The following is a 14,074-nucleotide window of genomic DNA, read 5'->3' as shown; positions in this document are numbered from 1 at the left end:
CCTAGATACTGTACTGTACAGTATATCTCACAGGGCAGCCAAATCCCATGCCCCCTCCCTCCACCCTCTCAGACTTAATCAACAGAGAGAAGCTGATGTTACTTACAAACAATATTCTAATTATTCATCTCTTGGCATGACAACAGGACAGGCCCCCTGGTACTGAGGATAGACAGTAGCAGCTTGAAGGGCTCTCATTGTCAAAGACAATGGAGAGAGAGATTGCGTTCCAAATGGCACTCTATTCCCTATAAAGTGAACTTCTGTCGGCCAGACCCCTATGGGCTCTGGTGCACTCTGTAGGGAACAGCGTCCCATTTGGGATGCAAACAGAGAGAGTGCTAGACATTTTAGCCCTTTATCCCACTGACGACGGATAACTGAAAGCAAATGTAGACATCTGTCGACCACTGTATGGGTGTGTGTGTTGACAGTGTCCCAAGGGGAATCTTCACTCCTCTCTGAGGGTCCCAGAGGACACTTTGTTTTCAGGCCGGAGACTGTCCTCCTCCAAAAATATAGCTATCCTCCCTCAGTCAGAGGGCCAAATGTGTTGTACAGATGCAGGTATTTCATCCTACTATGTCACGCACCATTCAGGTCTTCCTATTGGAACCAGGCCTAATCCATAAATATACTATTTGTCTAAAGGGCGATCAGGAGTTGGTCCACACAGTGTTCAATCATCATCACAGCAACTTGCTGCTGCTATTACCCTTCTGGGACTGAGACTTCAAAGAGATGGAGAATTCACAGAGGTAGACAGTCACTATATCTCCTATTGATGTGTCTGACATGGCAAGGGAATAGGGAATAGGGAATATGAGGATTATTCTCTTATTTCCTTGTCAACGTAAGAACGCTCAAAGGATGCATGTCTGTCCTTCTATCTACACACACACACACACACACACACACACACACACACACACACACACACACACACACACACACACACACACACACACACACACACACACACACACACACACTAGCCTTATAGAGAGCAATAGTAATGGCATCTTTTTGTCGGCACTAACTCCGCCATGGCTGTTTGCCAAAGCCTATGGGGAAACATATTTTGGGGGGGGGGGTGTTTTTGGATAAATGCTGAAAATGTAAAAAAAAAAATGTATCCTGAAATGTAGCTGAAGCATGTCAATCAAAGACAAAATGACAAAGTTACCAAACACTGGTAAATACAGGCTTAGGAGATCTTTTACATTTTGTTCTATGAGATAATCTTCATCAGCTAACGTCCTTTTTGTGAATTTTGAAGCATTTCTGTAATCAAAACAAGCACATAAAGCACAAAAAGGCTTCATAATTCATGAAGGTCATGTTAACTGATAGATGTTATAGAACAAAACATATAAGAGATCCTAAGTCTGTGTTAACCTCAGACCTTATTTTTGGCATTTATCTCTGAACCCCATTCTTTCCCTATTAATTTCCCCCATAGGAATGGCTGAACGAACCAAAGGTAACTCATTTCACTTTTTTAGGACTGCAAGCTCTATTACTAGAATGAGAATCTCCAGGATATTGCCCTGCTCCTTATCTCAATAGATTGAGAGAGGCAACATTAAAATGGATGACAAACCAACGTTAGATATCGTAGATATATTTTATCTGAATAAACAATAGGCAGAAATATCAACCCGTTGTAAGGGGTGCGTAACTGGTGGCAGGGAAGTCAGATGCAGGAGAACAGAACTGGGTAATAACCGGAGCAGTTTAATTATCAAAACCAACGGTATCCAGAAGTACAAAATATGGGTACAAAACCCGTCGCGCACCAGTCAAAAGTACTTACAACAAACAATTTCACACACAGACATGGGGGAAACAGAGGGCTAAATACACGACAAGTAATGAGGGAAATGCAAACCAGGTGTGTGGGAAAACAAGACAAAACAAATGGAAAATGAAAGGTGGATCGGCGATGGCTAGAAGACCGGTGACGTCGACCGCCGAACGCCGCCTGAATAAGGAGAGGAACTGACTTTGGCGGAAGTCGTGACAGTACCCCCCCTTGACGCGCGGCTCCAGCAGCGCGCCGACACTGGCCTTGGGGACGACCCAGAGGTCGAGGTGCAGGGTGATCCGGACGGAGACGGTGGAACTCCCACAGCATTGAAGGGTCCAACGCGTCCTCCACCGGAACCCAGCATCTCTCCTCCGGACCGTACCCCTCCCACTCCACGAGGTACTGAAGGCCCTTCGCCCGACGCCTCGAATCCCGTATGGAGCGGACGGAATACGCCGGGGCCCCCTCGATGTCCAGAGAGGGCCGGAGGAACCTCCCGTACCTCAGACTCCTGGAGCGGGCCAGCCACCACCGGCCTGAGGAGAGACACATGGAACGAGAGGTTAATACTCAGTAACAGGGGGGAAGTTGTAACCGGTAACTAACCTCGTTCAGTCTCCTCAGGACTTTACATGGCCCCACAAACTGTGGCCCCAGCTTCCGGCAGGGCAGGTGGAGGAGCAGGTTTCGGGTTGAGAGCCAGACCCGGACCCCCGGTGCGAACACCGGGGCCTCACTGCGGCGTCCCATGTCTCCTCCGCGCGCCTGAACCAGTCGTCCACCGCAGGAGCCTCGATCTGACTCTGATGCCTAGTCGCCAGAACCGGCTGGTACCCCAGTACGCACTGGAAGGGGGAGAGGTTACTGGAGGAGTGGCGGAGCGAGTTCTGGGCCATCTCTGCCCAGGGCACGAACGCGGCCCACTCCCCCGGCCGGTCCTGGCAGTAAGACCTCAGAAACTTACCCACATCCTGGTTAACTCTCTCCACCTGCCCGTTACTCTTGAGGTGGAAACCCGAGGTAAGGCTGATCGAGACCCCCAAACGTTCCATGAATACCCTCCAGACCCTCGAAGTGAACTGGGGACCCCGATCAGACACTATATCTTCAGGTACCCCGTAGTGCCGGAAGACGTGCGTAAACAAGGCCTCCGCAGTCTGTAGGGCCGTAGGGAGACCGGGCAGAGGAAGGAGACAGCAGGACTTAGAGTAACGATCCACAACAACCAGGATCGTGGTGTTCCCCTGTGATGGGGGAGATCGGTCAGGAAATCGATCGACAGGTGCGACCATGGCTGTTGTGGAACGGGTAAGGGGTGTAGCTTACCTCTGGGCAGGTGCCTTACACTGGGTGCACACCGAGCAGGAGGAAACATAAACCCTCACGTCCTTAGCCAAAGTGGCCCACCAGTACTTCCCACTCAAACAGCTCACCGTCCGACCGATGCCTGGATGACCAGAGAGTGACGTGTGGGCCCAATAGATCAGCCGGTCATGGACAGTAGACGGAACGTACAGACGCCCAGCGGGACACTGGAGGGGAGCGGGCTCTGCACGCAACGCCTGCTCAATGTCTGCGTCCAGCTCCCACACTATCGGCGCCACCAGGCAGGAGGCAGGGAGTATGGGGGTGGGATGCATGGGCCGCTCCTCTGTGTCATACAGCCGGGACAGTGCGTCTGCCTTCACGTTCTGGGAACCTGGTCTGTAAGAGAGGGTGAAAACAAAACGGGTGAAAAACATGGCCCACCTTGCCTGGCGAGGGTTCAGTCTCCTCGCCGCCCGGATGTACTCCAGATTGTGGTGGTCAGTCCAGATGAGAAAAGTGTGTTTAGCCCTCTCAAGCCAATGTCTCCACGCCTTCAAAGCCTTGATGACAGCCAACAGCTCTCGGTCCCCCACGTCATAGTTTCGCTCTGCCGGGCTGAGCTTTCTCGAGAAGAAAGCACAGGATCGGAGCTTCGGTGGCGTACCCGAGCGCTGAGAGAGTACGGCTCCTATCCCAGCCTCGGACGCATCCACCTCCACTATAAATGCCAAAGAGGGATCCGGATGGGCCAGCACGGGAGCCGAGGTAAACAGAGCCCTCAGGTGACCAAAAGCCCTGTCCGCCTCAGCTGACCACTGCAAACGTACCGGTCCCCCCTTCAGCAGTGAGGTAATGGGAGCCGCTACCTGACCAAAACCCCGGATAAACCTCCGGTAGTAATTGGCAAACCCTAGAAACCCCTGCACCTCCTTTACCGTGGTGGGAGACGGCCAATCATAAATGGCTGAAATGCGGTCACTCTCCATCTCCACCCCTGAGGTGGAAATGCGGTACCCTAGGAAGGAGACGGACTGTTGGAAGAACAAGCATTTCTCAGCTTTGATGTACAGGTCATGCTCCATCAGTCGACCAAGCACCCTGCGTACCAGGGACACATGCTCGGCGCGTGTAGCGGAGTATATCAGAATGTCATCAATATACACCACTACACCCTGCCCGTGCAGGTCCCTGAAAATCTTGTCTACAAAGGCTTGGAAGACTGATGGAGCATTCATCAACCCGTACGGCATGACGAGGTACTCATAATGCCCTGAGGTAGTACTGAACGCCGTCTTCCACTCGTCTTCCTCCCGGATACGCACCAGGTTGTAAGCGCTCCTGAGATCCAGTTTAGTGAAGAAGCGCGCCCCGTGCATTGACTCAATCGCCGTGGCGATGAGAGGTAGCGGGTACCTGTACCTCACCGTGATTTGATTTAGACCTCGATAGTCAATACACGGGTGCAGACCTCCCTCCTTCTTCTTCACAAAAAAGAAACTCGACGAGGCGGGTGAAGTGGAGGACCGAATGTACCCCTGACGCGGGGATTCGGAGACATATGTTTCCATAGCTGCCGTCTCCGCCTGTGACAGGGGATTCACGTGACTCAGGGGAAGTGCGGCATCTACCAGGAGATTTATCACACAATCCCCCGTGGGGTGGTAACTGAGTCGCCTTCTTTTTGGCGAAGGCGAGTGCCAAATCTGCATATTCGGGGGGAATGCGCACGGTGGAGGCCTGGTCTGGACTTTCCACCGTAGTAGCACCAACGGAAACCCCTAAACCCCTCCCCAAGCACTCTCGCGACCACCCCATGAAAGCCCTCCGTTGCCATGAAACAGTGGGGTCATGATAAGCTAACCAGGGTAGGCCTACCACCACGGGAAACGCAGGAGAGTCAATAAGGAAGAGACTGATTCTCTCCTTGTGACCCCCCTGCATCACCATGCCCAGATGAGTGGTGGTCTCACTAATCAACCCTGACCCTAATGGTCAACTGTCTAAGGCGTGAACTGGGAAGGGCATAGCCACTGGAATGATGGGAATCCATAAACTATGGGCAAATGATCTGTCTATAAAATTCCCAGCCGCGCCTGAATTGACGAGCTCCTTATGCTGGGAATGCGGGGAAAACTCAGGAAAAGTAACAAACAAAAACATGAGTGCAACAGAAGGCTCTGGGTGAGAATGGTGCCTTCTCACCTGGGGTGACGCCACAGTGCCCTGCCTGCTGCCTCGACCCCCAGAGGGACCAACCCGGCACTGACCGGCAGTGTGACCTCTGCGGCCACAGATGGTGCACGAGACGGAACATCCTCCAGTCTCCCTGAGCGCAGCACCTCCCAGCTCCATGGGCATTGGAACGGTGCTGCTGGGGGATGGAACTGACAGACCCCGCTCTGGACGTCCGCGGGTAGCCAGCAGGTTATCCAGCCGAATGGACAGGTCCACCAGCTGGTCGAAGGTGAGGGTGGTGTCCCTGCAGGCCAACTCTCAATGGATGTCTTCGCGCAAACTGCAGCGATAGTGGTCGATCAGGGCCCTGTCTTTCCAGGGTCCGAAAGTCCATTGCGAACTCCTGGGTGCTCCTCGTCCCCTACATCAGATGGAAAAGACGTTTAACCGCCGCTCTATCCTCGGGCGAGTGGTCGAGGACCATTTCGAGGATTTCACCCGCCTCTTCCGGGCAGTCTTCGACCACCCACCCGAGGGTAGAGCGGCGGGTGAAATCCTCGAAATGGTCCAGCGCCGCATCTCCTTCTCCCCACACGGCGTTGGCCCACTCTAGGGGTTTCCCCGAGAGGCACGAGACGAGGGCGGACACCTTCTCACGGCCCAAAGGAGCCGGGTGGACGGTTGCCAGGTAGAGATCCAGCTGCAACAGGAAACACTGGCAGCGTGCAGCCGTCCCATCGTACTCTCGGGGAAGGGCGAGACGAATCCCACTAGGACCGGGTGAAGGGGGGGCAAGTAGTGGAGACCCTGGTGGTGCTGGTGGAGGCGCTGGAGGAACTCTCTGTCTCTCCCAGTGGTCCATGGTTTGGACAACGTGGTCCATGGCGACGCCGAGGTGGTGGAGCATCGCCGCGTGCTCCTGGATGCGCTCCTCGACTCCTATACTAGGGTCACCTGCTCCTGCTGACACCATATTGTGGGTGAGAAATTCTGTAAGGGGTGCGTAACTGGTGGCAGGGAAGTCAGACGCAGGAGAGCAGAACTGGGTAATAACTGGAGCAGTTTAATTATCAAAACCAACAACATCCAGAAATACAAAATACGGGTACAAAACCCGTCACGCACCCGTGAAAATGTGCACAAGCACTTACAACAAACAATTTCACACACAGACATGGGGGGAACAAAGGGTTAAATACACGACAAGTAATGAGGGAAATGCAAACCAGGTGTATGGGAAAACAAGACAAAACAAATGGAAAATGAAAGGTGGATCGGCGATGGCTATAAGACCGGTGACGTCGACTGCCGAACGCCGTCTGAACAAGGAGAGGAACCGCCTTCGGCGGAAGTCGTGACACCCGTCAAACCCCACCCCCATCATGAATAGCTAATATAACGTCTGCTGAAAATTGCATTCAGATAATGAATGAAATAAATTATGAATTGATTACATACATCTAACAGGCGTGTGAGATGATGATTTGTGCCGTGCTGCTGTGAGGGTGCCTGCCATTAATGATGGGGAGAGATTGTTGTTGCTCCTGCTGCTCCCTCCCTTCCCCCGACAGGCTTAATGAAATGAAGAATTCCAGTCTTTTAATAACACTTGTTATAATTAAACTTCTCTCTCTTCATGAGTGCAGGGAGGGCATAAGTGAAGCAGCAACGATTTCATGAAATTATAAATTACACACTATACCAACCACAGAATTCACTCTTTGTTACCCTAGAAACAGATGTGCCAGGCTTCGACTTATCTGTCATTTGATTGGCTGAGGAGGGAATAGGAGCGCCCAACAGAGCATATCCCCTTTTTATCCAGTTTGTATTTTACTGCTAAATAAAATGACATAAATAAATAAGAAAACCTCAGACTAATCAATACTATATTGAGCATTCTGAACTGTTCCAAAATCATTGTTCTACTGCTCTGGCATCAGCACAGCGCGAGAGAGACCATTTAGAGTTTAATTACAATCTGAAATGACTAGCAGAGTTAGGAGAGAAAGTCTATGAAGTTTACTTGATTATTGGGAGTAGTATATGAAGTGGCAACTGTTAAGCAGAACAGAACAGAGCAGAGCAGAACAGAACAGCCCACTTGGTTTTAAAGGGCTGGTTTTAATAACCTCTACAGGATCTGTGGGTCCCCCGAAGGACGGTTGAGCTAACGTAGACTAATGTGATTAGCATGAGGTTGTAAGAAACAAGAACATTTCCCAGGACATAGACATATCTGATATTCGCAGAAAGCTTAATAAATAATAACTGCACTGTCCAATTTACAGTAGCTATTACAGTGAAATTATACCACGCTATTGTTTGAGGTGTGTGCACAGTTATGAATTTGAAAATGTATTAAAACCTGTTGGGGATAGGGGGCAGTATTTGCACGGCCGGATAAAAAACGTACCCGATTTAATCTGGTTACTACTCCTGCCCAGTAACTAGAATATGCATATAATTGTTTGATTTGGATAGAAAACACCCTAAAGTTTCTAAAACTGTTTGAATGGTGTCTGTGAGTATAACAGAACTCATTTGGCAGGCCAAAACCTGAGAAGATTCCAAACAGGAAGCGCTCTCTCTGACTATTTCTTGGCCTTCTTGATCATCTCTAACCAAAACAGGAGATCTCTGGCATAACGTGACATTTTCTAACGCTCCCATAGGCTCTCAGAAGGCGCCAGAACGATGAATGGTGACTTTGCAGGCCATGGCTGAAAAACAGTAGCGCATTTGGATAGTGGTCGATCTGAGGACAATGAGACTGAGGCGCGTGCACGAGGCGACACCATGTTTTTATTTTTTCGTCTTTGAACTAAAACAGGGTTTCCCGGTCGGAATATTATCGCTTTTTTACGAGAAAAATTGCATAAAAATTGATTTTACACAGCGTTTGACATGCTTCGAAGTACGGTAATGGAATATTTTGAAATTGTTTGTCACGAAACGCGTCGGGTGCGTCACCCTTCTTTACCCTTCGGATAGTGTCTTGAACGCACGAACAAAACGCCGCTATTTGGATATAACTATGGATTATTTTGAACCAAACCAACATTTGTTATTGAAGTTTGAAGTCCTGGGAGTGCATTCTGATGAAGAACAGCAAAGGTAATCCAATTTTTCTTATAGTAAATCTTAGTTTGGTGAGTGACACACTTGGTGGGTGTCAAAATAGCTAGCCTATGATGCCGGGCTATCTACTCAGAATATTGCAAAATGTGCTTTCACTGAAAAGCTATTTTTAAATCGGACATAGCGATTGCATAAAGGAGTTCTGTATCTATAATTCTTAAAATAATTGTTATGTTTTTTGTGAACGTTTATCGTGAGTAATTTAGTAAATTCACCGGAAGTGTTCGGTGGGAATGCTAGTCACATGCTAGTCACATGCTAATGTAAAAAGCTGGTTTTTGATATAAATATGAACTTGATTGAACAAAACATGCATGTATTGTGTAACATAATGTCCTAGGTGTGTCATCTGATGAAGATCATCAAAGGTTAGTGCAGCATTTAGCTGTGGTTTTGGTTTTTGTGACATTATATGCTAGCTTGAAAAATGGGTGTCTGATTATTTCTGGCTGGGTACTCTGCTGACATAATCTAATGTTTTGCTTTCATTGTAAAGCCTTTTTGAAATCGGACAGTGTGGTTAGATTAACGAGAGTCTTGTCTTTAAAATGGTGTAAAATAGTCATATGTTTGAGAAATTGAAGTAATAGCATTTCTAAGGTATTTGAAAATCGCGCCACGGGATTCCACTGGCTGTTGAGTAGGTGGGACGCGATTAGGCACATTTGGGTAGTCTTGATTCAACATTTTGAACAGAAATGCAATGGTTCATTGGATCAGTCTAACACTTTGCACATACACTGTTGCCATCTAGTGGCCAAAATCTATATTGTGCCTGGGCTGGAATAACACATTAAAGCCTTTCTCTTGCATTTAAAAGATGATGGTACAAAAACAATACAATACAAATCTTTGTATTATCTTTTACTAGATTTAATGTGTTTAAATTCTCCTACATTCATTTCACATTTCCACAAAGTGTTTCCTTTCAAATGGTATCAAGAATATGCATATCCTTGCTTCAGGTCCTGAGCTCCAGACAGTTAGATTTGGGTATGTCATTTATGGCGAAAATTGAAAAAAAAGGGCCGGATCCTTAAGAGGTTTTTAAATAAGTCCTCATTAGCAAAAAGAGGCATTCTAAACAGATTTACACAGAATTAAAGTCTCTTGGGACACATTATACTGCACCTAGCGTCACTGGAAAAGGAAAAGACCATAGTATCTACAGTATGTCTTATAAACTACTTATCCTTCCATTTACAAGTTATTATTGCTTCTTGATCGAGTGTGTTCGCATACTCCCTTAAAAGAAGGTTGCTTGAAAAATGAGAAATAGCAGCAATAGCACTGTTTGTCCATCTTGAGATGTCATAGACAGTATACACTTCCTCAAAATGGTCAGATAACTCAAGATATCTGTCATTCATTTTGATGTTTTTGCCAAGGAGATCTAACTAAGATGTTTGGTGCAGTATCTTGCAAGTGGAAAAATCTCTTGTTGAATGACAACAAACACTTCATTGAAGAATCCCTACTGTTGACCAATGACCGATGAAGGTGCATAGAATTTGGCTCTCGAACTTCGGCTTGCCTCAAGAATTTTTTGTGTGTGCATGAACAGCTCGAAAAAAAACCTTGCCGAAGAGCAAAACAAACAAAAACATCACAAAATATTGTCATAATACGTGAACGCTGTTCCGAACTTAACTCTCTGGTCAAACTCACAGGTTATTCCAGACATGATAAGACCAATGACAATGTATACATGCCTGTTTACAGTATGAACGTGTGTTCTGTCGATCAGTAACCTCCTCTCTGTCCCATTGACCTCCTACTGCATCTTAGGGCTTAAGTGTGGAATTTCCCCTCTGAGAGGCTACCAGTATTACACAACTGTCTGTCCCATCTCCTATACAGGATCTGCTTGAGGAAATAGTCTGGGACGGGACGGGAGGGCATTGTGTGCTTGCGTCCCAAATTGCAACCTATTCCCTATATAATGCACTACTTTAGACTACTTTATAGGGAATAGGCTGCTATTTGGGACAAACAACATGGGTTCCTCTCCAGTAGAATGGGCCCCCGCCAGGCCCAGCCAGGCCAAGGACGCTCCTCCCACTCACCCACAGAGCACAGAACCAAGGCCCCTCTCCACACACACACACACACACACACACACACACACACACACACACACACACACACACACACACACACACACACACACACACACACACACACACACACACACACGCGTACACACACACACGTACACACACACGCGTACACACGTATGCAAAACACACACACAAATACACACTCCCCTGCCACTGACTCAATTAGTCTGCAAGGAGCAACAGGGGCCCTTAGGACAATATTTTCATAGCAATAAGGAAAACCTTGCTTATGGACCTCCTCAAGTAAATATTTGGCTGCAGGTCGAATCTATTATAAGGCCCCCAAGGATTATATACGTATGGTCTGGCCAAACTTTTAACTTTTAAGCGACGTGGGGATGGATTGTAGGCCTAATAAAAAAACTAAAATATGGAAAAATAAGTCTGAGCATTTACAAGGCCTGGAGGCTTTTAGGTTACTAAATCAAACATGCTCAGAACTGTGTATAGGTATTAGTGTATAGTTGGGTCAAGTGGGGTTGTCATGTCAACACAATAACAGGTTCCAGTGTATGTGACATAGTCATGCCCTTGGGATCAGAGACTCAGAAACTCAGAGCTCCAGTCTTTTCATATAAAGATCCCTTTCTGTGAATGATAATGCCAGATATTCTAAAATGCATACTCTAGGCTACAGTATAGCAATACCAAATGATAGTTATGTATGTGTGAGTGAATGTGGTGGATATGTCCCCTGGGGCAGTCACCACAGCGGATGACAGGATGCCAGCGATTATCAGGTAGGAGAGGAGGAGAACCACAGAGAGAGAGAGAGAGAAAGAGAGGGAGACAGAGAGCGAGAGCTTTGTGGAGTGTCTGGAATCCACAGCTAGCCTGGAGTTCCATCAGACAGGAAGCAGAAAGTAGTCAGATTTCTGGATCACCTTAAAGGATTTACCCAGCATGCCACAGGGGTGTCCACAGAGGACACAGTCAGCAGACAGACTCCTGGAATTGGACCAGGAACTAGAAAGTAGGAAGGAGTCACCTCTACTATAGTCACCACTCTGAATCAGACTGTGTCTGAGTCTGACATGGCACCTATTCCCTATGTGGTGCACTACTTTAGACCCTATTGTCTATTGTACACTAACTCTGACCAGGGCCCACGCCACTACTTATTAACCTATTCCCTACGTAATGCACGACATTTGACCAGAGCTTTATGTAGGAAATGTTCAAAAGTAACGAATAAGGTGCCATTTTGATGATTCAGCTTCAATAACACAGTCAAAAAGCCTGTTGTTGTTTTGTCTCCAAACAGCTTTGGGTAAATTGACTTTGGAGAAGTATTGCTCACAGTATTGCTCATAAGGTATATGGCCTTTTTTTTGCCATAAACACACACATTCTTCTCATTAGCCATCTCTGTGACAGTCTGTGACATGTTGGGGATCCATGGTAGTCTCATGTGGCTCAATTGGTAGGGCATGGCGCTAGCAACTTTAAGATTGTGGGTTTGAATCCTGCTGGGGCCATCCATACCAATATGTCTGCACTCATTGATGTACAATATGTCTCTTAGGATAAAAGCATCTGCGAAATGGCATATATTATATATTGCTTTGAGGTTACGGCGCAGACCATACCTGTATCCACTCCTTATTGTTGTCCTCTCCTGGTGTCCATGCGTTCTCGTAGTAGTTGAGTCTGGCTCGCTCAGGGGACCAGCCGGGGTTGTACTGAGAAGAAGCTACGATCTGCTCTGATGCTATCTCCCCCGATTCCATACCTAACGGGTCTGTACAGTCAAAATCTGAGAAAGAGAGAGAGAGATTGTTGAGACACTTTAGTCTACATTTTTAGCTGAAAGCACCATCCAGGCCAGAGTACACATCAACTCCCAAAACAAAGCTGCTCCCTGAGGATAGGGAAACTCACTGGCAGGGTCCGGGCTGGCACTCTGGTGGCAGGAATAAAGAGCCACATCAGCGCCGCCTCAGAAGATCCCCACTTCCTCTCCCTCTCTCTTGCCCACCACACACATAGGCTTTAACGGACGGCAAGCACAGTGGAACTGTGGTGCTACATCAAGATATAAAGCTTTATTCATAAAACATTCAGTGTAGGGCTAAGTTCACTATTGTGCATTAAAGTGGAGCCAGTAGTTTTTCATTGGAGCTGGTGCTGGTTCATTCCTCCATCAAAGCTCCCTGTAGGCAGTTTATGTTTCGCACATGGTGCAAATATCCTAATATTTTTGTCCTGCAGGATTTGAAAGCAGATTTAGTGTCAGTGTTCTGGGTCGTAAATTCTCCCAGAATGCCCTGTACCACCCAGGATAGAGGGTATCTCCTTGTTTGTGTTGACATGGTGCAGTCGAACGGTCGTTGAGTGAGTGAGTGTGTGTGTGAGTGTCTGAGTGAATGTGTGTAAGTGTACGACTACCGGCAAGGTCAAGAGGTGAGCTCCTCTTCTCTCCATACTACATCATTTCCCAGAGCCCTATGTGTAGCAGGGGTGTCTGGAGGCTGACCCTATGACCCCAGGGGTCAGACCCTGGCACCGGTTGACCCTGCTGTCTCTAGTCACCCACCCTGTCTCACACACACACACACACACACACACGAAGGCAGGCGCACAAGCACACACACACACATTCAGGCAGGCACATTGTGTATACCAGCGCTGTGCAGCGTCCCAGAGACTCAGGTCTGAAAGGCTTCAAGCAGATGGAGAGACCATCTGTGTTAGCTCATAGACAGTCCCTGACTGCTGCACACCCTATACTGTACACACTACAGGAGAACTACAGGAGAGAGAGAGAGAGAGAGAGAGAGAGAGAGATGAGAGAGAGAGAGAGAGAGAGAGAGAGAGAGAGAGAGAGAGAGAGAGAGAGAGAGAGAGAGAGAGAGAGAGAGAGAGAGAGAGAGAGAGAGAGAGAGAGAGGAGAGAGAGAGAGAGAGAGAGAGAGAGAGAGAGAGAGAGAGAGAGAGAGAGAGAGAGAGAGAGAGAGAATGTAAAAAAGGGACAACAGCTTCACACTCTCATCTTCTCCTTTCTTAAATACCGCTTCTACTTCTTATTCTTCATCACAAACTCTGGAAGGAGGAATCTGAGTATCTCCATAAACATCAACCAAACCCAGATTATTTTATGTATATTCCCTCTGATTGTAAACAAAGAGTCTCTAGTTCACAGCCTGATGTGTAGATGGCCTCATGTGTGTTGCTATCAACTATTAGCCTGCGTTTCAAGCAGCACACTCTATGAAATGTGACGGAGGGTGATCAGGAAGATAGTAGGGATATGCTCTAAATGGCACCCTATTCCTTTATAGTGCATTACTTTTGACCAGTGCCCTATGGACCCTTCTCAAAAGTATTATAAAGAGAATAGGGTGCCAAGTGGGACACCTTAGCAGGGCTGTCAAGGTGTCACACCCTGATCTGTTTCACCTGTCTTTGTGCTTGTCTCCACCCCCCTCCAGTTGTCACCCATCTTTACAATTAACTCCTGTGTATTTATACCTGTGTTCTCTGTTTGTCTGTTGCCAGTTCATCTTGTTTTGTCAAGTCAA

At 47.6% G+C, this 14,074-nt stretch overlaps 1 protein-coding gene across 9 annotated transcripts in view; it reads right to left on the bottom strand.

Moving 5' to 3' along the window:
- Positions 1-14,074, bottom strand: part of LOC115195887 (neuropilin-1a) — a 121,930-nt gene that overhangs the window by 47,129 nt on the left and 60,727 nt on the right. For all 9 annotated transcript variants that reach the window (XM_029756226.1, XM_029756225.1, XM_029756227.1 and 6 more), the window contains one exon: positions 12,144-12,310. In XM_029756226.1, the coding sequence (XP_029612086.1) occupies positions 12,144-12,310 (167 nt within the window). The remainder of the gene's footprint in view (positions 1-12,143; positions 12,311-14,074) is intronic.

This window comes from Salmo trutta, chromosome 6 (assembly GCF_901001165.1).
Source record: "Salmo trutta chromosome 6, fSalTru1.1, whole genome shotgun sequence".
Lineage (NCBI taxonomy): Eukaryota > Metazoa > Chordata > Actinopteri > Salmoniformes > Salmonidae > Salmo > Salmo trutta.
The sequence above is the reverse complement of the archived record's forward strand: the minus strand, read 5'-3'. Positions and strand labels throughout refer to the sequence as shown.